Source organism: Muntiacus reevesi, chromosome 3 (genome assembly GCF_963930625.1).
Source record: "Muntiacus reevesi chromosome 3, mMunRee1.1, whole genome shotgun sequence".
Lineage (NCBI taxonomy): Eukaryota > Metazoa > Chordata > Mammalia > Artiodactyla > Cervidae > Muntiacus > Muntiacus reevesi.
This window is the reverse complement of record NC_089251.1, coordinates 38,226,998-38,254,977: the sequence shown is the minus strand read 5'-3', so window position 1 is coordinate 38,254,977 and position 27,980 is coordinate 38,226,998. Positions and strand designations below refer to the sequence as shown.

The window sequence follows — 27,980 nt, the reverse complement described above, 5'->3', positions numbered from 1 at the left end:
TGGCTGTAGTACTTGCGGGTGTGTCTGTGTGTGTGGGTCTTTAACTTGTATGGTTTCTCAGACATGTTTGAATACTGGCTCCTTTTTACTGTGGGATTAACGTTCTGTGTGACATATGCATCTCACGCCGGATAGGAGACCCCAGCGCCCTGGTAAGGACCCTCCCTACTCTTCTGTCCCTTACCTGCTGTGTGTCCTCAAGACAACTCTTTTCTTCTCTGAGCATAAGTGCCCTTACATCTTGAGAGTTTTACGGAAGGAACTGTATACTGTCCCTACGGGTTTCTTGTAACAGCTACATTAAATGAGATCGGTTGAAACACACCTCGCAGAAAACCTGGGACAGACGTTTACTTAATAGTAGTTGCCTTTATGTTCACCAGACAGTTTCAAATTTCTTGGCATTTTTATTAAGCATTTTGAGGCTCTCAGGAATAATTCCTAAGCCAGGACAATTTCCATGAGAAGGGCTTTCTTTTTCACTCTCGCCTTCCTTTTGCCATCTTTCTCCCTTTAGGAGAATGTTTTCCTTTTTGGTAACAAAAATTGACCCTCAGGTAAATATTCAACCCAACTGTACTTATGGTAAGTCTCCAACATTAGCAAAGAATGGGTTGTTTCAAGCTGCAGTTCCTTATTCCGATCTTCCTCCCCAGTGAGGAGAAGAGGATGTGATCACGAGATTGCCCGCAGAGGGGAAATTGTGAAAAGGACCTTGCTCTAGAAAAGCAGCCCACAACTGCCACAGCTCTCAGAGGAGGGTGAGCTTCTGAGACGACTCATCTGTGAGGGCACCCGGCTGTCTGTCCACCCGACATGGAACCAAAGCGCATCAGGGAGGGCTATCTTGTGAAAAGGGTAAGCAAAGCGTCACCTGCGACGGTGACCCTGGGCATAGGGTGGGGGAGGATTGGGGTCCAGCTTTGAATTTTCTACCGCTGAAATAGGAGAGTCCTGCAGGTTGTGGAAGGCTGTGGGGAGAAGCAGTATGCATTCCACTGCCTTCTGGTTCTTAAAGGTGGAAGGTTCCTCCCCAGCTGTCAGCATAGCTTGATTATGTGGGACTGAGAATTCCAGAATGCAGGGTCTGGAAATCCTTCATGATTTAGAGCATCCTTTTCAAGAGTCATGCCTGTGTGTTATGCCAGAAGACTCAAACTCTTCTGCTATAGAGGTTATTACTAGGAGAAACTACTCATTTGTTAGTTAAATTCTCCGCCCCCCCTTTTCATTTTTTTGGAAAGGAAGAAGAAGCGAATGATTAAAGATGAGCTGATATAGTGATACAGTAATGGTAGCTTATTTATCTTTTTTTATTGGACCGAAATCTCTTTATTCGCAGTTCTTAGTGAATTTGTATAACATGCTGTTAAGATGGTAGGTAGATACACCATTTTAAAGGTTAGAAAATAGAGACAGGAGTTTACTCAAAAAAGCTTAGTTTCAATGGTTAGGCATCAGGAAACTGAACTTCATTAGCACTGCTGGTTTGTCTTCTGATGGTGGGTGTGTGCCGCGTCACTGTGAATCTTCCCAGGAGGGTAAGTTCTCACATAGGTTTGTTGGTATCCTGTGGACAACACCTTTATGAGCAAGTAACTCACACTGACCCAAGTGAGCTCAGGGTGTTAGAAGTGAACCGAATTCAGTACATTTCTTTAGAGGCCCAGTTTTTTAATTGATGGAGTGCATAGTGGGACTCTGTTTAACCTGAATTTTAGCCTGAAGTGTTCTACTAAGAGGGGGTCAAACTGCTCACATTGCTGCCTGATTCTGTTTTGATTTAAATCTAGAAGGGACCTTAGACCATCTGACTTCATCCCCTTATTTCCACAAGAGTAAGCTGAGACCCAGAAGCTGGTGACTGCTCAAAGTCCCATGGCTGTGACAGTGTTGGGATCAGAAACTCACTCCCTGTCTCCTGGCACTGAGCCTGTCTCCAGTACACTGGGATCTTCAGAGTAAATTCAGCCTAAATTAGGATTTGTAATGTGTCTGTGGTTGTGAGAGTTGCAAATAAGTGCCGGAGAATAAATGAGCCCTCAGCTGGTATTCTGTCTCATCAGCCATATTTTGAAACATCATTTGGAAGAGATGCACATATATACACAGAGGTGTATGTAGATACTTTGCAGTAGGCTCTAATAATCTCTTTGAGAACCAGTAATAATTAATGTTGCTATTTCTTTCCTGCTTGCTTAGGCTAGTATCCTGACAAGAGCAGGTGACTGGAAACATTTTCTGCAAAGGTTTTCTGTTTGTTTTAAAAACAATTTAAGCATCTTGTAATTAAATTGCTCTTATATTGTATACTTGTATTTTTAACTCTATAAATTAGTTTCTCAGAGAGAATAAGTGACTTGCCCATTCCAGCAACTGATAAGAGGACAGTCTGGGATTCAAATCCAGGCTTGCCTAACTGCAAAGCCTACCACCATCTCGTTCATCCCAGGAAGCCTTCTGAAAGGCAGGTTTCCCCAGTCAGCTAAAGGGAGGTGAGATGAACTTTCCAGAGCCAGAGTGGGGCCTGGACAAATTGGACTGTGGGCAAGAGTGTGTGCAGTGACCTCAATCTCTCTGTCTCTGATTAGGGGGTTACTTCAGACAATAAGCATAAACATATTTTGGAGGTCCTTGAGAGCATACCACTAATTTGGATATGTTTGTAATCATAGCTTAAAAGAAGAGAGAGGAGCAGGTTATATGCAACCAATAACTTAGACTCCACCAAGTCACCTCCCAAACTAACCTCATTTCTACACAATTTATAGAATGAACTGTTGTTTCTATGACAACCAATCCAGGCATCATGTTGAGTGGCAGGACTGGTCCAAAGAGTGTATTAGGAATTTAGGTGGCCTGTGAGGCTGGGGAAAGCATAGGAATAGGAGTGGTTAGAGAGAGGACAAGGGACTTTTTTAGGAAAGAAAGTGGCTGCAAAAGACGGAAGCAGAAGGAGGAAAGCCTGGGGCAACACAGACAGCAGGATTCAGTGGTCTCTGCGCAGCAATTCTTCCAAACCTTGTCTTCCAGATGCCATGAAATAAGCCCCTATGATCTGCACCCATTGAATTATCATTGTCAGAGTAGCCAGCATATGTGGCCCTTACCTTGTAGCAGGGATAGATCTAATCACTTAATGCACTTTATGTACATTTAATGGGTACAACTACTACGTATACTTTATGGAAGAGGAAAGTAAGATCTGACTTTCATGGACTGTAACCCACTAGGCTCCTCTGTTCATGAGATTTCCCAAGCAAGAATACTGGAGTGAGTTGCTATTTCCTTCTCCAGGGGATCTTCCTGATCCAGGAATTGAACCCACATTTTCTGCATTAGCAGGCAGATTCATTACCACTGAGCCACCAGAAGGTGAGGTACAGAGAGGTAAAGGGCCTTGCCTAAAGTCACGCAGTTATTAAGTGGCAGAGCTGGACTGGAACCCAGCAGTGTGATCCCAGTGTCACAGAAAGCTGTGCCTAACCATGTTTTATGTGGCCCTCATGGGCTCAGACTGCAGCCCATGATTTTCTTTTCCAAAGCACCGTTGTTGTGATGGGTGGTACCCAGGAGAACCTTAGACTAGAATGACTTCACAGTATTGCCTACAAAACTGTGTTATCTTATCTGCCTATATGGTAACCATTTTTTGAGCATCTACTACAAGCTAGGTGTAGGTTATCAGTCCTTTAAGTGTATTATCTCATTTAATCTTTGTAGCAATGGGAAATTAGTACTATATTATTCTCATTTTACAAGCGATGAGACTAAGGTTTGGAAAAAATGAAGTAACTTGCCTAAGGCTATGTAACCTGGAAGAGACAAAGTTGAAATTTGAACCTAAACCCCTAAGACCCCAGAAACCATGCTGTTAAACATTTGTGTCATCTCTCTATTGCTAGCCTAATATGTTTTCATTGAGAAATTATCCAACCTGGAAAAGTTTATTTATATAAAAAATATACTGCTGAACAAATTAGTTTCCTTGCCTTCAAAGTATTCAAACAGGAACAAAATGACCACTGATCTGGGATGTTATACCCGTGATGTCATGGATCAGACTGGATGACTAAATGATGCCATCTATGATGTAGCAGAAATAAGGACTTCATTGACTGTAACACGAAACTTAAAATAATGTTTCCCATGAGCATGGGAGAATAGATGATACTGATTCACAGTTCTGCTTTAGTTCAATATGTAGTTTTGACCATCAAATAGTTTTCCTTTGAATTCTAGCTGTATGTCAACATGGGAAAAGAGAAGTTTGAGGAAAAGGAGAAGTGAAGGGAGGTGTCTGGGAGGGGGTTCCACACAAAATCAAGCTTCTCCACCTTCAGTAATGAGTCATGACTTCTTTCTGTGAAATTGTCCATGTGTAGGAAGACCTGTCTCAGTTTGTGCATTATCACACTGACCTGGAGTTGCAGGTCATGGTCACTCTCTCCCCGGTTAGACTGTGAGCATTTGAGAGTAAAGATAGCATTTTGTTCACTTTTTTACTGCAGTACAAAGGCAAATGTCTGAAATATGGGGGCTGCTTTATCATCATTTGTAGAGAAACCAATTAGCAGGGCAAAGGCTAATAGAGTTTTGCCAAGAGAACGCGCAAACATCCTCTTCCAACAACACAAGAAAAGACTCTACACACGGACATCCCCAGATGGTCAATACCAAAATCAGATTGATTATATTCTTTGCAGCCTAAGATGGAGCTCTATACAGTCAGCAAAAACAAGACTGGGAGCTGACTGTGGCTCAGATCATGAACTCCTTGTTGCCAAATTGACTTAAAGTGAAGGAAGTAGGGAAAACCTCTAGACCATTCAGGTATGACATAAATCAAATCCCTTACGACTGTATAGTGAAAGTAACAAATAGATTCAAGGGACTAGATCTGATAGACAGAGTGCCTGAAGAACTATGGACAGAAGTTCCTGACATTGTATAGGAGATAGGGATCAAGACCACGCCCAAGAAAAAGAAATGCAAAAGACAAAATGGTTGTTTGAGAAGGCCTTACAAATGGCTATGAATAGAAGAGAAGGGAAAGGCAAAGGGAAGGGAAAGAGGCAAAAGGAAGGGAAAGATAAACCCATTTGAATGCAGAGTTCCAAAGAATAGCAAGGAGAGATGAGAAAGTCTTCCTCAGTGATCAATGCAAAGAAATAGAGGAAAACAACAGAATGGGAAAGACTAGAGATCTCTTCAAGAAAATTAGAGATACCAAGGGAATATTTCATGCAAAGATAGCCTCAATAAGGGACAGAAATGGTATGAACCTAACAAAAGCAGAAGATATTAAGAGAGGTGGCAAGAATACACAGAAGAACTTTATGAAAAAAATCTTCATGACCCAGATAATTACGATGATGTGATAACTCACCTAGAGCCAGACATCCTGGAATGTGAAGTCAAGTGGGGCCTAGGAAGAATCACTATGAACAAAGCTAGTGGAGGTGATGGATTTCCGGTTGAGCTATTTCAAATCCTAAAAGATAATGCTGTGAAAGTGCTGCACTCAATTTGCCAGCAAATTTGGAAAACTCAGCAGTGAACACAGGACCGGAAAAGGTTAGTTTGCATTCCAATCCTTAAGAAAGGCAATGCCAAAGAATGCTCAATCTACTGCACGATTGTACTCATCTCACACGCTAGCAAAGTAATGCTCAAAATTCTCCAAGTTAGGTTTCAACAGTACGTGAACTGTGAACTTCCAGAAGTTCAAGATGGATTTAGAAAAGACAGAGAAACCAGAGATCAGATTGCCAACATCCACCAACATCCAGAGGAAAATAGTTGAGACTAGAAATTGGGGCAGAAAGCAAAGAAAAACTAAAGAGCCTTTTGATGAAAGAGAAAGAGGAGAGTGAAAAAGCTGGCTTAAAATTCAACATTCAGAAAACTGAGATCATGGCATCTGGTCCCATCACTTCATGGCAAATAGATGGGGAAACAATGGAAACAATGAGGGACTTTATTTTTTTGGACTCCAAAATTACTGCAGATGGTGCCTGCAGCCGTGAAATTAAAAGACACTTGCTCCTTTGAAGAAAAGTTATGACCGACCTAGACAGCATGTTCAAAAGCAGAGACATTACTTTGCCAACAAAGGTCAGTCTAGTCAGAGCTATGATTTTTCCAATAGTCCTGTATGGATGTGAGAGCTGGACTATAAAGAAAGCTGAGCGCCAAAGAATTGATGCTTTTGAACTGTGGTGTTGGAAAAGACTCTTGGGAGTCTCTTGGACAGCAAGGAGATCCAACCAGTCCATCCTAAAGGAAATCAATCCTGAGTATTCATTGGAAGGACTGATGACTGAAACTGAAACTCCAATACTTTGGCCACCTGATGCAAAGAGCTGACTCATTTGAAAAGACCCTGATTCTGGGAAAGATTGAAGGCATGAGAAGGGGACGACAGAGGATGAGATGGTTGGATGGCATCACCAACTCAATGGACATGAGTTTGAGTAGGCTCCAGGAGTTGGTGATGGACAGGGAAAGCTGGTGTGCTGCAGTCCATGGGGTCACAAAAAATAGGACATGACTGAGTGATTGAACTGAACTAAACTGTAGAGAAACCAAAATGTCAGGGGTTTGTATTATAGTAACTTAAAACATTTCTAATGGAGTCATTTTTAGACATTCATGTTAGACATGTTTTTGAGGGTTTTGTGGGTTTTTTTTTTTTTTAATTGTTTTTCTTGCAGATGAAGCCCAAGGGTTCAGATGAGGATAAGGAATTAGAAGACTAAAGGCATAATAGGGACAACAGGTTTTTGGAACAGATGTGTAGAATCTGAGGGTTGAAAGGAATGTGAAGTATTTTGATAAATATTTAATTGAACTTCTCATCTGTGTGCTTCACTTCTTTTACTAATCTGTTCACAAACATGCTAGAAGACCTCTTGTGCCAGGGAACTCACTAATTTGACTTTCTCCTGGTAAGTTATGCAGCAAACTGTTTTTTTTTTTTCCTGAAACTTTCACCTGCTGGGACTTCAAAACAATTCAGTGTTTCACACCTCTGAAGACAGCCCTCATCTACTCTGTCTGTTCCCTTCTGAGCCCAAACTTGTGAGTTCCAATAATTCCCCAAGAGAGATGCCATTTTGTCTATTAAAAAATAAAATTCATTGGAGTATAGAACAGGCTTCACTTGATCTGCCACTTCGAGGTTTCCGGAGCTCAGTTTCATCCTCCAGGTATATCTATACGGTTAGTCAATCAGTCGTGTCCAACTCTTTTGTGACCCCATGGACTGTAGCTCTCCAGGCTTCTCCGTCCATGGGATTTCCTACGCAAGAATACTAGAGTGAGTTGCTATTTCCTTCTCCAGGAGATCTTCCCGACCCAGGGTTCAAACTAGTGCCTCTAGTGTCTCCTGCACTGAAGGCGAATTCTTTACCTACTGAGCCATCAGGAAAGCCCTGGGGTATATCTATAAACACAGACTTACAGAGACTAGGTAGGTTTTATTGGATGCTTACTATGTTCTGGATATTGCCCTTAGCAATTTACATAGATTATTTCAGTTAATCTCTCAGTCATCCTAAGAAATATGTAGTAGTATTATTCCTATTTGCCAGATGTAGCAAATGAGGTTTAAACATTCCTCAAGTTCACATTCCTAGAATGAGGCAGAGCTGGGATTTGAGTTTGGGCCACCTATCTCCATGGTCACTATTGGTTAGCCTCCATTTAAAGTTAGAAACTTTCTTACTTTCCTATGCTTCTATTTATATAGCCCACAATTGACTTCAGTCATTTTGACATCCCACATCAAAGTGCTGACTCATAGAGCTTCTTTTTGTCCTCCATATGCCAATTTCCCCAAATCTTCATATATTTTATAAATGTTTTAAGAAAACATATTAAAGAACAAGATTATATTTTATTTAATTTACATTTGTTTGAATGCTGTTGAAGCAGTGCATTTTTACATTTATTGAAACCAGATGTTTTTCTCTTAAAAATTGACTGCTTAAAAAAAAATTTGACTGCTTATATTGTTTGTCCATCTAAAAAAATTGATAGGGTTTGTATATTTCTTATTGATTCTAAAGGGTTGAAAATATATTAAGGATATTAATATTTAATTATATGATAATTTGTTATAAATATCTACACCTTTTAATTTTTCAGTTGTTCAGGGATTTTATTGTTATTGTTGCTGTCTGTTCATTTGTTTTCTTACTGTACAAAAATTCAATTTTTTTATATGGTCAAATATCTTGACCTTTAAGTTTTCTTTTTTCGGTGTCATGTAGTGTCAGACTTTTATGCATGAAACTAGCCATTTCCATGATGATGTACAGTGACTCACTGGGAAACTTTAAATTTGATTCAGCACCTAAAACCTGCCGATTCTGACACATAATTGTATAGATTTTGGCCTATAATGGAAGAAAACAGGCATGTGCCACATATATATTTATTTATATGGATAAACCTTATATATGTACAGTGTCGTAAAGCATATCTTTTATATATGATCATGCTATGATGTGATTTATGATTTAGATATGTTTTATGATTGATGGAGTCACAAAGAGTCAGATATGACTGAGTAACTAAGTACATAAACACACACACATGATTTTATACACACACACACATATATATGAGGTTATGTATATAGCTGGGTAAGTGACCTAAAAATTGATTTAGATTCCAACATGACTGAAATTTATGTGAGAACCAGAATGAAGATGGCATCTAAGAGAAAGTGGAAAGAAGATAAAGTTGGGTATCAGGAGACCTCTAATTTTGGTCTCACGTTGACTGGTCGAGTGTACTAGGCTCAGTTACTTAAACGAGTTTCACCTTTCTTACTTGTGTGATGAGGTTGTTGGTAGATGATACTAAATGTCTTTCTAGCATGGACACTCTGTGATCACACTTCCAGGTTTGCTGTTGTGTGAGAACCAAGAGAGTTAAGGATAGAGAAGGATAAAAACAGGGATCGTGGAGGGGAGGGGCTGTCAGGTTACTCCAGGGAGAAGCTGGCAGATGCAGAGAGTGATGACCCAGAATTCCATCATCCTAACCTAACTAACCACTACCAAGCCTGGAAGAAGTCCCCACTTTATAAGTTCTCTGGATTTCTCTTGTTTTTACCAATATCAGCCTCCTCAATGAGCACAATGGCCCTGAATCCCAAATGACACCCTCCTCCGAGTGAGCAGACAGACCCTGAGGCTACATTTGAATTAGGAGAGCACAAACTCATTTGAACAGTTGGCTGCATTGTAGTTCTATTTAAACAGTCTACAGAAGGAATGCAGTATTGGCTGACTTCTCATTTTATGCCAATTCCAAGGTAAAAAACTCTGAGTGACTGGCATTTATAAATCTTTGATAGGTGTGAAGTAGAATCTAAAATTTGAGCCTTGAAAGGCATTTCAGCAGTCATCTGGTCCAACTTCTACTCTTAGCTCTGTGAGCAGATCTTTTACTAGTTGATTTTTTTATTTTTTATTTTATTTTTTTTTATTTATTTTTTTTTAAATTTTATTTTATTAGTTGGAGGTGTTTTTTTTTTTTTATTAGTTGATTTTTTAAAACTTGTCTATATATTTCCCTAAAAGCACATCCCAAATTTTAATATGTAGTAGTGTCATATTGTTAATTTATTTATTACTTTTCCCCAATTATTTTGAAAAATTTCAAACTCACAGAGAACTGGAAAAAATAGTGCAATTAGCTATATATTCTCCCTAGATTTATTAATTGTTAATGCGTGGCTACATTTGCCTTATCACTCCATAATCCTATATAAATATATACACATGTTTTTTTTTTGCTGAGATATTTGGCAATAAGTTTCAGACATCTTGCTCCCTTGTGCCTAAGTGTATCAACATATATATATATTCTAAGAATTAGAACATTCTCCACAGTTTTCCTAATTGAATGTACCATATTGCTCTTCTGCCAGCCATGTATGGGAGTTCCAGTTACCATCTTTGTGAAGTCTTGCTTTTCTCAATCTTTCAGAATTTTAGCTGCTCTAGTGTGTGTGCAGAGGTATTTCATTGTGGTTTTAATGAGTTTCCCTGATGGATTGTGATATTGAACATATTTTCAGAGTCTTTTTGGATACCATCTCTAATGAAATGCCTCTTCCAGTTTTTGCCCATTAAAAAATAGATAGTTTGTATTTTTTCTTAATGATTTGCAGGAGTGTTTTATATTCTGAGCTTCTCTCCAGTAGATGTAAAACAGAAAGACATTTGATTGAAATTATTTCATGTGTTGGCATAGTGTCTGACCTTGCCCATTTTTTAAAAAAAGGGAAATAATCCAGTGTTAGCATGAATAGTTATTCTGCCTGTACAGAAAAGAGATTGTGCGTTTTAATTAGAAACTTTTTTTTTCAGTAACTAAAACAAAGGAAACACTCGGACCAGCAAAATGATAGCTCCATGAGTATTTATCTTCTTTGCATAAATAGTCTTCCTTTGGGGCAACTGGACCTTTACATAGAGGCTCTTGGTATTTTAAGATAAGCAGCAGGATCTTCTGGAACTGGTTGATAATTCCATTTTTGTGGTAGTCATGACAGGGTGACAATCAGGAGTTCAAAGATGAGAGGCGAAGAACACTATTCTCTTCTTTTTCCAAAGTCCTCCTAAAATACAATCAAGAAAGACAGACTTCCTAGTCAGAATGGTTATCTGTTACTCAAGGTGCAGTTGGCATCAACCCAAACTGAAAACTTTTAAAGTAAGAATTGACATGATAGCATCATGCTGGCATCAGAGACCATTCTGAAAGTGATTTTCATCCCTCCTTGCCATGCCTATACACAAGGCTGTGCTCTGAGTCTCTTCTTGACATTCATACCCAGATAAAATCTGGTTAGACCAAAGGATGGAAGTAAGTGGAGCTTCCATGCTGCCATTAATGGTGCGTGCTACTGATGGTGGCGCTTTTCCAGTGAGTCCAGCTTCAAGTCCAGCTTCAAGCACCAGCTTCTATGCAGTCTGAGTTGGCACTTGCGGTAGATTCTTTTGCCATGCTTGAGTTGAACTGAAAACAATGGGCAGGGTTAGGAGCAGAAAATACGCTGCAGAAAGTCAGTCTGAAATGCACAAGAAGGAGAGTTGAGATCCATACCTTATTCCCTTGGTAATGGTCCAGGAGAGGCTTATGGGCTAATGATAGATGTGTATACATTTTATATTAAAAATTTTAAAGAAGTTCCAGAAGAATGGCATTCCCCTTCTCCCCTGGTCACACAAATGTGGGTCGCCTGCATCCACACTGGCCAAAGTTAGGCTGTTTACCAAGCCCTGTGGCACCTACAGAAGAGCTTTAGAAAACATCCTTACCCGGATCTTTCTGTTGGCATCACAGGGGAGCATGTTCAACTCTTGGAAAGCCATGTGGGTTGTATTGTTAGAAGATGGAATTGAATTCTATAAGAAGAAGAGTGACAACAGCCCCAAAGGAATGATTCCCTTGAAAGGAAGCACTCTGACTAGCCCTTGTCAGGACTTTGGAAAAAGGATGGTGAGTTGACGTCGTTAACCATGATGAACACCTTCTCAGGCGCTGACCTTTGCATAGCCTGCTAATGTGAATGCAGCTCCGTGGGCCAGTCCCTCTCCCCACCACTCATCCTGCACCCTGGGTATTTGGGTCTTTCTTGGCTAAGCATTTCCAGAACAGGGATGGCTCAACTCCTGTGCTTCATAAACGCCCTCACACCCTTGAAAGGAGTCATTCCTAATGGGATGTGTTTTGATTTCAGTTTGTGTTTAAGATCACTACGACCAAACAGCAGGACCACTTCTTCCAGGCAGCCTTCCTGGAGGAGAGAGATGGCTGGGTTCGGGACATCAAGAAGGCCACTAAATGCATTGAAGGAGGCCAGAAGTTTGCGAGAAAATCCACCAGGAGGTCCATTCGACTGCCGGAAACGATTGACTTAGGGTGACTTTCTATGTTTACTTTCCTTCACCCTTCCTTCCTTCCATCCCACTCCTTGAGGCAATCTCAGAGCAGACCCTACTCCAAGGTCTGCTTTGGGCACCTTTGAAGGCTGTACACACCCTTACCAGTCCTTAGTACTTGCATTTGATGTACTAAGATGTTTACCTGACTCTGAAGGAGTGATCATGGTGTCTCCAAAGCCTAAAAGCTGAGGAGAGGAAGCATGGGAATTCCCTCATGTCTGTGTAATCTTTGCAGAGGGAGGGACAGGGAGAAGGAGAGATAGAGAAAAAGGAGGGAAGAGAGAAAGAGATAATACATCATTGCATTTATAAAATAGCTATAGTAAATTACTCTTAAAAGAAAGCTTTGGGATCTATACATAGGTAGGAAGATAGGAGCTATGTGTCCAAGCAAGCAAGGTTTTTCAAGTTCAAGTTCACATATTCAGCAGGCGTGAATCTCTCTCCTAGGCAGAAATCATTTGTGTCCCGACCTAGCTTAGTGACGTCTGATGTTGACTGGTGATAGTTGACAGGTGATAGTTGTTGCCTAAAGATTGATATCACCTAAGTCCCTTTCTTTAGGAGTGTCTTTATTTTTTACTGGTTTTTGCTTTTATGTGGCATGTACCCTGTAACAGGAGCTCTGCCAGGAAGAATTTCATATTGACTACTTACAGTATCCATCCAGGATTCTGTTTAACAAATGCAGGGAGTCCCTAGGAGGAGAATGGAAAAAGCCCCATGCACACCTAATGCAGGATTTGGCAGGTCATAGGAGTTTCATCAAGTTTGCACATTGAGCTTAGAGAGAATGAGCACTTTCTCTCACCAAGAAAGCTTTCTGGTAAAGACCCAAGAGGAGTTGCCTAGTCCAGCTGTAGCTGCTGGGTGGGTGGTCCCTGTGATTGCATTTCTGGCCACAACTGTCAGAGCTAAGTGGAAATGATGTTTGTGCTACATGGAGCCACAAGACATACAAAATTGTTGCTTGCAATTTTTCTGATAAGGTTATCTTTATTATTCAAGGACAAAAATGAGAACTTCTCACTATTTTGTTTTATATCTTATAAATTTTAGGATAAAGGATAAGTTTAGTCAAAACATTCACTTTCTTGGGACTTCCCTGATGGTCTGGTGGTTAAGACTTCTTCTAATGCCAGGGGTGCGAGTTCAATCCCTGGTTGTAGAGCTAAGATACCACATACCTTGCAGCCAAAAAACTGAAACATTAAAAAAAGAAGCAATATTGTAACAAATTCAATAAAGACTTTAAAAATGGTCCACATTAAAAAAAAAAAAAATCTTTAACCCCTTGTCACTCCCCCCTGCTGCTGCTGCTGTTGCTAAGTTGCTTGAGTCGTGTCCTACTCTGTGTGACCCCATAGATGGCAGCCCGCCAGGCTCCCCCGTCCCTGGGATTCTCCAGGCAAGAACATTGGAGTGGGTTGCCATTTCCTTCTCCAAGGCATGAAAGTGAAAAGTGGAAGTGAAGTCGCTCACCCCTATACCCCACCAAAACACATTCACTTTCTTGGAGTCAAATGTTTACACCAGATGGTCTCTTAAAGGGTACAAAGAACTAGGACATGAATATTGAGGCCTGAGAACCTTTAATCTTTGACATCTAACTGGGGACAACTCTCCATCTCAGATATTAAAAGTTAAATCAACAGAATTGAGTGAATTTAACAGCTATTAAATGCCTTCTCAGTACATTTTGCCGAATGCTGTGCAGGCCACAGAGTTCATGCAAGTATGAGCTCTGCCTTCTAATGACCTACTTATGGTCCAGTGGAGAGATTAGGCTCAGGTTTCACCTGAGGAAGGGGAAGCTTGTGCTCAGGACCAGCCCCTCCAAGCTGGCGAGTCCAGAGGACGGGCTATACTGAACCACTCCTGCTCACCCGCGTGTTTTCATCTGTGCAGTGCCTTGTATTTGTCCATGAAAGACACTGAAAAAGGAGTAAAAGAACTGAACCTAGAGAAGGACAAGAAGATTTTCAATCACTGCTTCACAGGTAAAAGGTCTTGTGGATCTGATGTGGGGCTTCTGGGGCGGGTAATATGGAGGTCTTGCTCAGCCTTGAGTGTATTGGGGGGGAAGTGGAGTGAGGTGGGGGGTTTGGTGTCATGGAACACAGACTGGTGGACCTGATCATTGGACTTCCCCAGCATGGAAAGAAAGAAAGGTAGGCCCATACTTTGTGGTTCAAGGTAAAATCTTAGAAGTTCCAGCTATAGCAGTCAAAGGGTCACTTTTTTCCAGAAAATGGCAGAATGTTGAAATCGACACAGAGTTGAGCAAGATGATAAATAAAAACCAAGACAATGAATGTTAGATTTAAGTGACAATATTAGGGATGTCTGAGGCTTCATAATGTTTTGTTGTTCAGTCGCTAAGCTGTGTCCGACTCTCTGTGACCCCATGGACTGCAACATGCCAGGCTCCCCTGTCCTTCACTATCTCCCAGAGTTCACTCAAATTCATGTCCATTGAGTCATTCTTAAAAGAGGTCTGTAATTACCTCCCTACCTCTTTTACAGGGTCACTGCAAGGATTAAAAGCAGAAATGCACTATTAATTAGTTTTTCCTTCCAGAGAAAGAAAACTGGGCAAAGCTTTTTGTATATGAAATTCATGAAAGGTGCACTTATCAACTAACTACTTTCACTCTTGTTTCCAAGACGGTATACCTTACTGGTTTGATGACCTGGAGCCTGTTAAGTTGGCTCTTTGGTTGGCTATATTTGTACAGTATATATTGTAGAGCACAGGGAACCATACTCAGTATTTTGTAATAATGTATAAGTATATTTAATAACATAAATTTATATATATAATATATATAAATGTTTGAAAGAATTTGTTTTATTTTACTTTTATTGAAGTATGGTTACTTTACAATATTGTGTTAGTTTTAGGTGTATAGCACAGTGATTCAGTTATACATGCACACACACATATATATATTCTTTTTCAGATTCTTTTCCCTTATACATTATTACAAAATACTAAGTATAGTTCCCTGTACTATACAATAGGTCCTTGTTGGTTGTACAAAATATTTTTAATACAGAGCTTCATTGTAGCCTGCTAAGAATCCAGTTGGTGGGTCAATTTCATTTTATTCTTCTCACAGTCCTCCCTTGATTCAGAAGGCTGACTGAATGACTTCTCAAGGTCCCTGCTAGATCCTGCAAAGGTGTGACATTCGATGTAAGGATGACATCAAATTCTAAATTAGGACATACACATACTAGCACATGTTTCTGCTTAAAAACTTGCAACAGCTCCTCATTGTCAAATTCTTGATGTGCCATCAAAGCTCTCCCCACCCACCCCGTGTCTTCCTCTCTCTCTTGTCTTCTTTGTCCTCTGTCCACCAGCCCCTCTCCCACCATCCCCCAGCAGGGATCCCGCACGCCTGTTTGAGTCTGTTCACACTGCTCCCTCAGCTCCTGCTGGTTCCTCTGGCCCCTGCCCAAGCAGATGCTTGACAAACACTGTCACTTCCTCTGTGAAACTCTACCCATTGCCCCAGCCACCCCTCCACGCCTTCCTGCAGATTTGACCCAGCAGCTCCACTGCACTGACCCCGCGGCAAGGCACTTGTTACAACACTTACTCATTACCCAGAGCTCCCTTTTAGACTCCCCCGGGGGAGCCTCCCCAATAGCCATTACTGAACTTAGCTCTCAGCAGAAGTTCTGGGTCATCAATGGAAGAAATGAGTGGGTTAGTAAAAAACGATTTCTTTACGCATGCGTTGCTCGTTACGGAGCATGTAGATATTTTTTTAAAACCGTTTACATGGTTCCTCTTGTTTCCAGGTATCTATCTCACTAATTTCGTTTTTCCTTTTTGGAGTAACAAGGATGATGAAATAAGTAAGACACCCGGGTGCTCTGCAGCTCTCTAGGGGCAACTGTCAGTGCCTTGTTCTTTAAGAGAGTTAACCATCTTTCTGATGGTCCCGTCCAGGTAACTGTGTCATTGACTGGCTGGTTTCCAATAAGTCTGTTCGGAACCGCCAGGAAGGCCTCATGATCGCCTCCTCCTTGCTCAACGAAGGGTACCTGCAGCCCGCTGGAGACCTCTCCAAGAACGCGGTGGATGGAACTGCTGAAAACCCTTTCCTGGACAACGCTGATGCCTTCTACTACTTTGTGAGTGAGGGAGCTACCCATCTACTCCTCCGGGCATGGGGGTTGACCTGGATGGGTTCTAGGTTGATTTCAGTTCATATCTGCTGATGTGAAAAAAAGCACCTAGCCCTACAGTTATTTTCCATGTCCTTGACTTCACAGCTGTCCCTCTCCAAAATGCCTGTCATATCCAGTGAATTAGTCTAAAGGAAAATACTGTTTACTTGAATAGTTTTATTTTTGTTTAAAAATTTGCTATATTTATTTTTATTTTAGGCAAGACTTTCTTTTGTAAAAGCTTATTAGGCCCTAGAACATGCCAGGTGGGCCTTCCTTGGTGGCTCAGTGGTAAAGAATCTGCCTGCCAATGCAGGAGATGAGGGGTCGATCCCTGGGTCGAGAAGATCCCCTGGAGAAGGAAATGGCGACCCACTCCAGTATTCTTGCCTGGGAAATCCCAAGGACAGGGGAGCCTGGCGGGCTACAGTCCATGGGGTCACGAAGAGTTGGATGTGAACTTAGGGACTGAGCACATGCCAGGCACCCACTTAGTTAAAGTAGATCCAGTAGCGGAAGGAAAAATAACTGGCAAAATTATGGCCCCTGGGAGTCCAAATATACATTGAAATACATGGCTAAATACAAAATATGTTCATCCTTATTCCTTCCCCCTGTCATCATGGATACCTCCAGTGGCATGCTTTCCCACAGACTGGGAAACACTGTACGGTTCAATATGGACTTAATCTTGGGTCACATGAGCCATCTGGCAACAGTGGATTTCTAGGGGGATTCTGGCAATTTTATTTCTATTTGGGGTCAGAGCACAAAAGTAAGGAAGCTACTTATAAAAATGAAGTGAATGTACCAAAGAGAGTTTCATTTCACTTTGGGGAAGTTCCTCTGTCAGAATTTTTTTTTTCTTTTCAGAATTTCAACCTGGTTGTTTATAGCTATTTAAATGTAGGACTCTAAAAAAAAAAGTAGGTCTAAAAATACCGAGCACAGTGGCTTGTGTGATTCATTGGTCTCGTGTAGCTGAGCAAGGCCCAGTTCCTGCCTGAACTCAGAGGATGTGGCTGGACCTGGGCTCTTGGTCTCTTAAAGTGGGGGAGCCAAGTGGCAGGGGGCATGTGGAGGTTATGTTGTATGCACAGTGTCTTATAAACCAGCCAGCTCGCTTTCAGCGGTGTGGCCATGAGGTCCCCAGAGAAGGAAGGCTTTGAAGGGAGAGATGTGCTGAGCTGGACTTCCAATACAGCTTGGGGAACCCAGGAAAATGAAAGTATATTGACAAGATCATACTTGCACGGAGACAAGGGAGCATCTAGCGACAAGAAATAAGCATCTAGGTGGGACTTCCCTGGTGGTCCAGTGGTCAAGACTCTGTGCTTCCACTGCAGGGGGTTCTGGTTTGATTCCTTGTCGGGAAACTAAGATCCCACAGGCTGCATGGTGCAGTCAAAACAAAACAAAAAATGAAGAAATAGGCATCTAGAAACAAGAAAAGTTGGGAGGGGAAACAAGCTAACCAAGGAATAGCCTTTAACATTCAGGTTGGGATGTGAATCACAGGGAGAAGGAGTGGCTAGAGGGAAGGGGGAGATGAAGGTGGTATAACTAGCACTATGCCTAAGACTGGAAAAATAAACTGGTTCTTTGGTTCTCCAACAGCCAGATAGTGGGTTCTTCTGTGAAGAGAATTCCAGTGATGATGATGTGATTTTGAAAGAAGAATTCAGAGGCGTCATTATCAAGCAGGGATGTTTACTGAAGCAGGTGAGTGGTCACTATATTCTACCCTAGGCTTTCTCCCTGACTGGGCCCTTTGTATTCTGTAAGATCAAATGGTATTTTGTATTCTATAGGATCAAATGGTAATTTGTTTGTTTGGTGAATAGTCAACTAAAGAATGAAACTGACCTGGTGAAAGACAGACAAATAGTTAAGTAGATGATCAAAGTGGCATTACGTCAGGAGGACCGAGGCAGGCAGGGCAGAAGCACCTAAAAATAGGGAAGTTTCTATCAATGTTTCAGGAAAATGCTGACCTTTTCATTGGTTGGAGGATATCAGTTGGCAAAGAGATGCCATCCAAAAGACAGATGTTTCACAATGAAAGTTCTTCCATTGGTCTATCCTTCCGCCCTACAAAGTAAGCAGGAAATTGAAACAAGCCGCACCCAGAAGAGGAACATCATAAACAATTGAGACCGAAAAGTACCATTACAGACTGTGGGGAGGTCACGGTGAGCCCATACCCAGGCCAGCTCTGCAGGAGCAGCAACAGATGAAGGTCAAATCCGGTCAGAGGGCACAGACTCAGTCATTATCAGGTATCAACAGATACCGGCCACTGTCAGTCTGGGAGACAGGGCTGGGGTGAGCTGAAGAACTCTGGTCAGTTACCAAGTGCAAAGGCCTGGGACACCAAGAGGAAGGAGAACCCGATGGCTGGAGCTGAGTGAGGAAGCCAGGGTCAGCACCTGGTAGAGAAGAAGCAATTGAAAAACAGGAATATTCAGAGTGAAACAACTGATGCTAGTATGTGTTGTCATAAAAGCCTAAGCTGCTTTATGAGGCCAAGGTCTTGCCCCTTGTGATTGTGCCATGAGCTGTCTCAAAGGCACTGCTCCGTACATGTTAATAAAAGAGAGAATCTGGCTGCTGCACGATTTCTGTGCATCGTCTATAGATCTCATGGGACTGAGAGATTCGACTTATCTCATGATAGAAGCCTGAACTTCTGGGTGAAGAGGGAGGAACCAAAGTTGAGGAGAACTTTGGGTTGACTAAGTATAGATAGAGATTTTTGAGTTTCACTAGAAGCAGAGCATTAATGCGGAAAACTTACCTTCACATTATGTTTTGAGAGAACAGGGTCCTAAGAAATAAAAAAGCCATAGCTTAGAAAGAATTCCAGACTATAATAACTTGTTTGCCCACTGACTAGATTAAAGAATGAACAAAGGAGCAGGGTCAGCCTTACACAGGGTATGTTCTAGAGGTTGCCCATAGGCAGAGTTTGCCCATCACCTGCTTCCTCACTGGTTCTGGCGAATGTTTGTATGTATATGGCTCTGATCATAGGCTGTTAAGGCAGGAGTTACTTGGAAAGGAGTTTCATTATTTCCTTATGATATCTTCTATAATTCTATGTAATTATCAGCCATGACGACTTTTCTTGAATTAATTAATCTGACAAGCCTTAATTTAGAGTGGAACCCTGAGAAAACTGAACATGAAGATTGAATAGGGATAGATGAAGTCCAGGCTGGACTGGAGTGAGGTCTGGGCAAAGGATGCAATGGAGATGCTGGATGGTCAAAAGTCAGCTGAGGGTTGTGGTGTGAGTGTGTGTTGAAAGTAGTGGGACTAGATGTAGGCTTACTCTTCCATTTTTCTTCATCTTTTTTACGTGGCCGTTGATAGGTACAGGTCAGCCTTCAATAGCTCAGGTGGTGTACATTTGAATCCTCCAGGGATCTGTTAAAATTGCACCCCAGGCCAGTTAAATCAGAGTCTCTGTATGTTACAGGTCCCCAAGAGATTCTGGTGTGTGGCCAATGTAAAGAATTACAGAGTTAACCATTTTCTTAAAAGTTAGTTTATCCTATTATCAAAATGTCACTGTTTAAATAGTCATAAACCTCCTTTTAACATGAAGAAAACAACTTTTTTTCATTCAGGAGTTTTGTTCTTCCCACCTCTAATTTTTAGGGGAGGGAGAGGGAAGAAAAACCTCTTCTACTTGAATTGATAAGTAAAGTTGCTCAGTTGTGTCCAACTCTTTGCGACCCCATGGACTGTAGCCTACCAGGCTCCTCTGTCCATGGAATTTTCCAGGCAAGAGTACTGGAGTGGGTTGCCATTTCCTTCTCCAGGGGATCTTCCTGACCCAGGGATCAAACCCGGATCTCCAGCATTGCAGACAGACACTTTACTGTCTGAGCCATAGTCCCCCTTTAAAGTTTCTCATCCCTTATCTCAGTGGTTCATGATCCTAGCTCATAGCAGGATCATCTGAGAGATTTTTGAAAATCTTTTTAAGTACCAAAAAAACTAATCAACCCTGTGTCTTCTGTTGTGAGTTAGCCCGGGTTACCTGGTAGAAGCCTTATCTCAAAAAAGGGCACCTGTGCTCCATACTTCATAGGTGGGAAGGAGATGCATCCACTTGGGGGTCAGTCCCTACCCTCATTCTACCCCCTTCACTGGTTCCAGAGACTTTAATTCTGTTTGGGGGACATAGCCAGTTTGAGGATGAATAATACTGGATTATATTCAACATAATCCTTTTTATATAATTCATTCTGTGACTATGATGAATAAAATACCTCATTTCTCAACCACATGTAGATTCTTTGATGAGAAAGGACAATGTGTTACACGTACTTTTCTTACATCTGCTGCTGAGTTCAGCATCCTTCTTAGTCTGTAATAGACAGCAAACATTTTTAGAGTGAACTAAGTTGAATGTAAGTACACCCGTTCCTCAGTACCCGCAGAGGACTGGTTCTAGTACCCACCATGGATACCGAAATCTGTGGATGCTCAAGTCCCTTATATAAAATTGTGTCGCACATAAAAGATGTTGATAGAGCAGCAACAATTCTTGGAAACCCCAGCTGTGCTTGTATTCCTTAAAGTGCCTCAGGGAACACTCAGGCAATGAAAGACAACTCTTCAGTGCCTCACACCGTGTGCCAGTGAGGACCTCAAGACAATGTGTAGTTGGCCAGGGTTGGCTGATTTCACATCCTCCTGTACCTTCCTCTTCCAGTGACTCCTGAGTACTTGATACTCCCCCAGTGATTGTGTAATAGAACATGATTTGTGTGCCTATAGATCTGGCACAAATGGTGTGGGGCAGTAACCTTAGTGTTCTTAGCCTATGGGTAACATCAATTAAGGCACAGAGCAGGGACTAATAAAAAGAATTTTAGAATTGATGCTTTACAAAAGCCATATAATATTGCAGATAGAAATATTCTGTTTTCTCTCATATGACTCTGCAGTGTTCTTGGCTCCATCCTTCAGTCAAGTATAGTGTTCTTTGGAGATTGAGTTCCTTTACCAAATGCTCTGCCAAATGACTTAAACCCATTCTTGAAAGTGCTCTGACCTGGCATTATGAAGGAGACATCGTTTGCTAAAATCGCAGATGTTCCATTGCTTTCTATACAAACACAGCGAAAAACTTTGGAAGCTTTCTGCATGTGCCTCTTAATATGCGGTGCTTCAGAAATAACACATAATATTCTTCATGTTGGCAACATGGAAACTATATATTTTCTAATCTAATTTTTTTAACTTCTGGAGTTAAAAGTCACTTGAATTTACTGTAGGAAATCATAGAATCAGGTTTAGCACAATATTTTAAACAACTACTATCAGCTAATTGAAATAACTGGGTAATTCAAGGCAATTACAAATAGATACGAAGTGGCTCCCACATGCCAGGCACAGTGCTGGGCATGGGAGGAACAAAGAGAAACAGACACAAATCCTGCCTCAAAACCCACAGTCTAGACAATGTCAGTGTTTGACGTTGGAAGAGTCATTGGTTCTCTAGCGAAGGGCCAAGTCCTGTTCTTCCTCATTGTATCTGTCACAACTACTGCTTCCAATTTCCATTGCTGCTCCCTGTTGTTAGTCTCTACTAATTTTATGTTGGAATTATTGTAATCATTTCTTGATGGTCTTCTTTCTACCTTATTATATTTCCCCTGGCTTTATCTTTAACCCCTAGCAGATCCATCCTATATTTTGTCACCGTATTAATCTTCCTAAAATGTTACAGTAATCTTTTTGCTTCCAACTCAAAAGCTATCAGTGACGACAACCCCTGTGTCTTATTTTTACTGTCTCCTTCCATTTTTCCAAACTTGCCTCTACTATACCTCATGAACCCTGACTTCTAGCCTGACGGTCTTACTCGTCAGGCTCTGAATATGCCTTAGACATTCCCACCGCTGCTTTTTTGCTGTCAACAGTCTTCCCACCCACTTCTTTCTCACCTGTCTATGTGTCCCACATGGATAAGTGAAGATTTTTATGAGGCTCTCTTTGATGTGCCAAATCCACAATTATATATCCTTCATTTAAATCCTTTGAAACTAGGACCTCCTGAACAGCACAGGGAACTATACTCAATATCTTGTAATAACCTATAATGGAAAGGTATCTAAAAAAGAATAATATACATGTGTGTGTATAACTGAATCACTTTGCTGTATACCGGAAACTAACACAACATTGCAAATCAACTATATTTCAATGAAAATTTTAAAAAAACAAATGAAGTTTCCAAATAATAAATAGTAAATTAAGAAAAAATCCTTTGAATCCATATATACAGAATCTAAACAAATGGTACCGAAGAATTTATTTGCAGGGCAGCAATGGAGAAACAGACATAGAGAATAGACTTATGGACATGAGGAGAGGGGAGGAGAGGGTGAGATGTATGCAGAGGGTACCATGGACAATTACATTATCATATGTAAAATAAAATGAAAAATCCGTTGAAAGACTCTTATCTATAGAGATTATTTGATTTGGACATTTGCTATTTTATATTTCCACATAGATTATAAACTCTTTGAAGAGCAGGGCCATGTCTTAGATCTCTTGATAGCCCCACATTACCTAACATAGTATGTTATACATGGTCCTATCTTATATGATGCTAAAGCTGTGAGATGATCTTAGAAATAATTTAACCCACAATATAATAACATCTAAATTGTTCATAGGTTCTAGTGCTATCTCTGACAAGGCCTGGGTTGTGGCCTGGATTTTCCTGGAGATAGCATGTCTTTATTTTTTTCTTCTTTCAATTCAACAAGACTTATCCTGTAGGATGTGTAGACTTATCCTGTGGGATGTGTACTGAGTGAGGCTAAAAACTCATCCTCTGCTTTCTATGTTGATCCTGGATATAGGGCCATAGGCGGAAGAACTGGAAAGTGAGGAAGTTCATCCTGAGAGAAGACCCTGCCTATTTGCACTACTACGACCCTGCTGGGGTGAGAAATGGTGCTCCATAAACCCTCCCACGAAAAGCTTGCGCTGCTCCTAATCCCGGGGCTGCCCAGGCCCTTCCTGCTCTGCGCCCTCCGTCTTCACCCTCTGTCTTCTTTTTCCTCACCCTCCTCTACCTTTTCCAATCCCTTCTTATTGCAAAGATCTGAGACATTAGGGTTTGAGGCCAGCAGAATCTCAGGGGATGGAAGAAAATATCATTATATGGTCATTTATTTGATCAACACAACATAACTTTTTATTATTTATCCCAAGCTGATATTTTCAGAGGAACTCAACCAACCCAACACTGTGCTCTTGGTTTAATGTGCAAAAAAGTGATGATTCCTCTTCGAGGTCTATTTAGATGAGAGCATCTTTTGAGCCCAATCGTGTAGGCTGTTGACTATTCAGAAGAGGGCTTTTTCCTTAGTAAGTTGAGTCATGTCTATCTGGGTTGACTCCTCAGCTTCTGCAGGACTCTCTTGACTCCCTCCTATGCGGGTTCTACTACTATGTCTGTTGCTTGGGGCCAAAGGACTCTGGAAACACCTGGCCATTCTCCCACGGGGTGTGATGGTTCGGCCTCCCTACCTGCCCCAGCTGCCACTTTCCTTCAGATGTGAAGCTCAGGTTGACTTGCGTCTCCTCGTCCTCCCCGCCTCCCCGCTGTGTGAAGTGGGAAGAGGGGTGGAGGATCCAGAACGGGTTCCCTTTAATCTCCTTCCACTCTTCTCTAAACCACAGTGAGCCTGTGTGGCTTTTGCACCAAGAGGATCAAGTATACGCCTATATTTTACTTTGGAAACATAATGAAGGACTCCTTTCTCCTTCAGGGGGAAGATCCCTTGGGAGCGATTCACTTGAGAGGCTGTGTGGTGACCTCAGTGGAGAGCAACCTAGACGGTAAGAATGAATTTTGGGGGGAGACAGGTGTGTCTCCCCGGGCTCCCTTCCCACACCTGTGCACCCTGAGCCAACTGCAACCAGTCCCTCACTCACTCCCTTACTCAGGCATGAATGAGTTCACTGTCTGAAAACTTCAGAGAGAACCAAAGCTGTTCTCTCTCAACTGCTGCCCTGGCTCTCTGGGTCTTGGGGAGCTGTAGTGGTTTTGTGGATGCCTTGAATAAACCCTAGCACAATGCTGAGAAAAACCAGTCACCTCAGAACTGGCTTAGGTGGGGAGACTTTTTACCTCCTGAGGCCTGTGATGGAGCCCAACCTTCCTCAAAGTCCACCTTTACAGACCAGGAAATGTCCCACAACAAGAGGAACATTTGTGCCAGGAGGCAGTGTGGGGAACAGGAAGTGCTCTGGGGCTATGTTAGGTCTAGGTTACTTAGTTAGGGGCACAATTTTGAGTGAGTTGCCTAACTAATCTGGGTCTTGGCGCCTTCTCTGAGAATGATGGAGTCCTACCAGCTGACTCTTGGGTCCTGATCACAAGTCTATGATTTGGTGATGAAATGACTGTCTTCTCAGGTGTAGGAATGAGTGAGTAGTGTCAGCAGGAGATGCAGTTCAGACCCCCCGAGCCTGGTTTCTCTTTGTCATTTTGGGCTAGTGATGCTATAGAGGTGGACTGGAAATGCTGCAGCTGCAAATGCCTAGATTTTAACTATTCCTGGATCTGCTCCCTTCCCTCTCCCCTTAGAGTCATCCTTCACTGTCAGGGTGGGAGTGTGTGCCTTTTTGATCTGAGGTGGATGTGTTTTGAGTCTTGTCATAGTATTGGCCAGTTTTCTGTCTTCTGATCTTTCAGTAGAGATGCTCACTTAGGACTTGATAAAAATTAGTTTAGACTACATTGATGGTACTGATGGCACATCTTTTTTCTTTTAATTTCTTTTTTAAGGAAACTAATATTGAGGTCCAGCTCTTGGTTTATATTGTGAGTGGAGGAAAGGTACTCACTGGACACTATTACAGGTTACTCATTATACTCTGAGTGCACAAGTAAGAAATTTAGTTTGCTTATAAAAGAAAATGTTTCTCCTTGAGTGTTATACTTACTTCTTAAACACACAAACACAATCATACTACATACCTGTCTATATAAGTACTATATATATATATATATATATATATATATATATATATATAAATCATACATATATAAATGTATAAGCATACAATAATAGTAAGTTTGAAAATCACATTTAATTTCCTTAGAGCGCTTGGAAAATGGGGATTTCATTGCTTGCAGAAGGAGGGTGAGCTCGGTGGCCCTTCTGGTACCCATGCGCACTGTCATCACTTTCTCTCTCACCAGGCAAGAAGAGTGAAGAAGAGAATCTCTTTGAGATCATCACGGCTGATGAAGTTCACTATTTCCTGCAAGCAGCCACCCCCAAGGAGCGCATCGAGTGGATCAAAGCCATCCAGGTGGCCTCCCGGACGGGGAAGTGAAGACACTCCCTCCCGAGGGAACCACATGGATAAGCTCAGTCCAGGGCCTGGCCACTTCTGCAACAGAAGGCCCAGGGGTGGGATATTGTCATCCTCGGGGGTCCTGAATGTAACTAACCACATGCCGCGTGATGTTCGCCCGCATTGACCACATCACTCGCTGAAGCCTCTCTGCCACTCTCTGTGTCCCCTGGGCAGACATGCCAAGCTGTGTAGCCTGGGGATGCTACCTAGGTTCCTCCTCTGGAAAATGAAGGAGTTGAACTAGGACAGTCCTGTCCTCCCTAGCTTCAAAAGCCTGCCAATCTAATACCCATGGCAGGGCAGCTGGAGTCCCTCCATGACCAGGTCCTGGCCTTCAGAGCCTGAAACAGCTGTTCCCTTTAAAGCCATTGCCCGTCTGTACTAAGCACTGGCACGAGCCTCTTTTGTTCCCTTTTGCTGCCTTCTCCTGCTCTGGGCACAAGTTCATGTATCAACACCAAGGAGAACCCTCTTCCTTCTTTGCCCTCCTCGGAAACTTCCTGACAGCCCATACTGCAGTGGTGGTTTTTAGCTTGAAGCCTTGTGACTTCAGTCTGGAAAGCTTTGTCTTCTGAGAAAAAGACCCAGGGAAGCCAGGGGTAGCTGAGTGTCCTCTCCTCTCCCCGGGGCCCCCCAGAGCAGGCGGTTGCACTCTACTGGGGGTTGCTCAGACAAGAAGCTATCTTTGCCTCTTTCCAGAGAGCATTTCTAATTAGGAGCAGGAACTCCAAAACTCTGAGATTCTGCTTCATTTGAGTGTTTACAGAAAAAAGTGGCCAGAGGGGTTTTCTCTGTGGGGTCTCTGCTTGGGTGAGGGGGCTGGACAGCTGCCTGATTGAAATGTCCCTTCCCCCAGCCCCTCCCCACCCTCACCCCCACTCCAGCTCCAGAGGGTGGAGGGTCTAGATCACAGGCCAGCTGACGGGATGATGAGTTTATACAAAGATAGCTCTGGAAGGACTTAGCTTGCACATGGAGGCGGCTGTCACATCACACTGTGCCTTCAGTTCTCGAGTTGTTGAGATTGTGGTCGTGCCTTAAAGCATGTGCTTTAAGCACAAGCTGTCCCATCTCCTGCTTGGCCAACAAGGGGCCTCATGGGCCCACCATCATTCAGAGGGATCTGATCTAGATTCAGATTGTGTACCTGTTTCCATTTTTTTTTATTCTGTCTGCCAACTAATGATTCTAAACCAAAATTGAGAAAGAAATTAAATATGTTTGTGAAGGTGTATTTTCCAACTTTAGATTTTTAATTTTAAGGCCCTAGTGAGGAAAGAAGAGTAGAAAGTTCTTCTTGATTTTATCAGCTCCTTTTTCCCTCCCCCAATTCCACACAGTATCCTTGAGGCTATTCTTACCCTAGGATTGTTTTCTCATTGGCCAAGAGGTAAAAGACTACCTTTTCTGTGATTCTTTAGTAAACTGTATTAGAACATGCACAGTAGTTTTTCTACATTCATGTTAGAAGTATTTATTAATGTGTAGTCAATTTTAAGTTTTGAAATAAATTTTACCATGTTGAGTGTCATCTCGGTGTGATGATTCTGACGTTTTGCCTGTCGTGACTCTTCTTTTCTACCACCTACTTTCCCTTACTGATTTCCACACCATCTGTCATCTATCAAGTCATCCCTATGAATTTAAAATTGTTTAAAAACAAAGTCAGTGTATTCTAGGGAGCAAGACGATAGGGAAAATAAAGATAAGGCTTAGGGACTAGAAAGATATAGGGACATCTTTCTAGTCCCTAAACCTTTATCAGTGATTAAAAAAATAAATTACTTGCATTATACACTTTTTAATTTTCTTATTTATTTGACTGCATCGGGTCTTAGTTGTGGCATGTGGGATCTTCATTGCATCATACAGGATCTTTCATTGTAGCACTCAGACTCTAGTTGTGGCCTTAGTTGCTGCTCAGCATGTAGGATTTTAGTTCCCCAACCAGGGATCGAACAAATGTCCCCTGCATTGCAAGGCAGATTCTTAACCACAGGACCACTAGTGAAGTCCCAGTAATTTTTAACTTATGAGAACTTGATTATAATGTTTAGGCAAGCAAAAGGGTCCATACATAGCCATTACCTATTAAGAATGCTGGAAACTATTTACGTTAGGGGGAAAGAAGTTTCTCACTGAAAGGTTGCTCAGGATTGTTGAGCAGGATGTGCACTGCTCAACTTCAGGGGGCCTTATTCACTCTGTAGTCTAGGTGATTGTCATCCCCTGGAATTTGCATTACACATTTAAATATTGTGGTCTGCAAAGAATTCAAAACATCATTATGGCTTCCTAATGGGGGCAATTGGAATGAAGGCTATCACTTGCCAAAGTAGATATGTGGAGTATAGTTAGAGATATTATCCCAGAGTAGGAAATGGCAATCCACTCCAGTATCCTTGACTGGGAAATCCCATG

General features: G+C 41.9%; 1 protein-coding gene across 2 annotated transcripts; it reads left to right on the top strand.

The window, feature by feature from the left end:
- PLEK (pleckstrin) lies at positions 1 to 27,090 on the top strand. Of its 2 annotated transcripts, none has more exons than XM_065929031.1 (10): positions 1 to 152; positions 657 to 858; positions 11,368 to 11,523; positions 11,765 to 11,946; positions 13,878 to 13,969; positions 15,934 to 16,118; positions 17,772 to 17,876; positions 23,045 to 23,128; positions 23,960 to 24,029; positions 25,399 to 27,090. In XM_065929031.1, the coding sequence occupies exons 2-10, from the start codon at positions 817 to 819 to the stop codon at positions 25,533 to 25,535; spliced, it is 1,053 nt and encodes a 350-aa protein (XP_065785103.1). In that variant the 5' UTR covers positions 1 to 152; positions 657 to 816; the 3' UTR covers positions 25,536 to 27,090. The 2 variants fall into 2 exon arrangements, with proteins under 2 accessions (XP_065785103.1, XP_065785104.1); XM_065929032.1 differs by lacking the exon at positions 1 to 152 and adding an exon at positions 536 to 557.
- Positions 27,091 to 27,980: the final 890 nt, after the last annotated feature.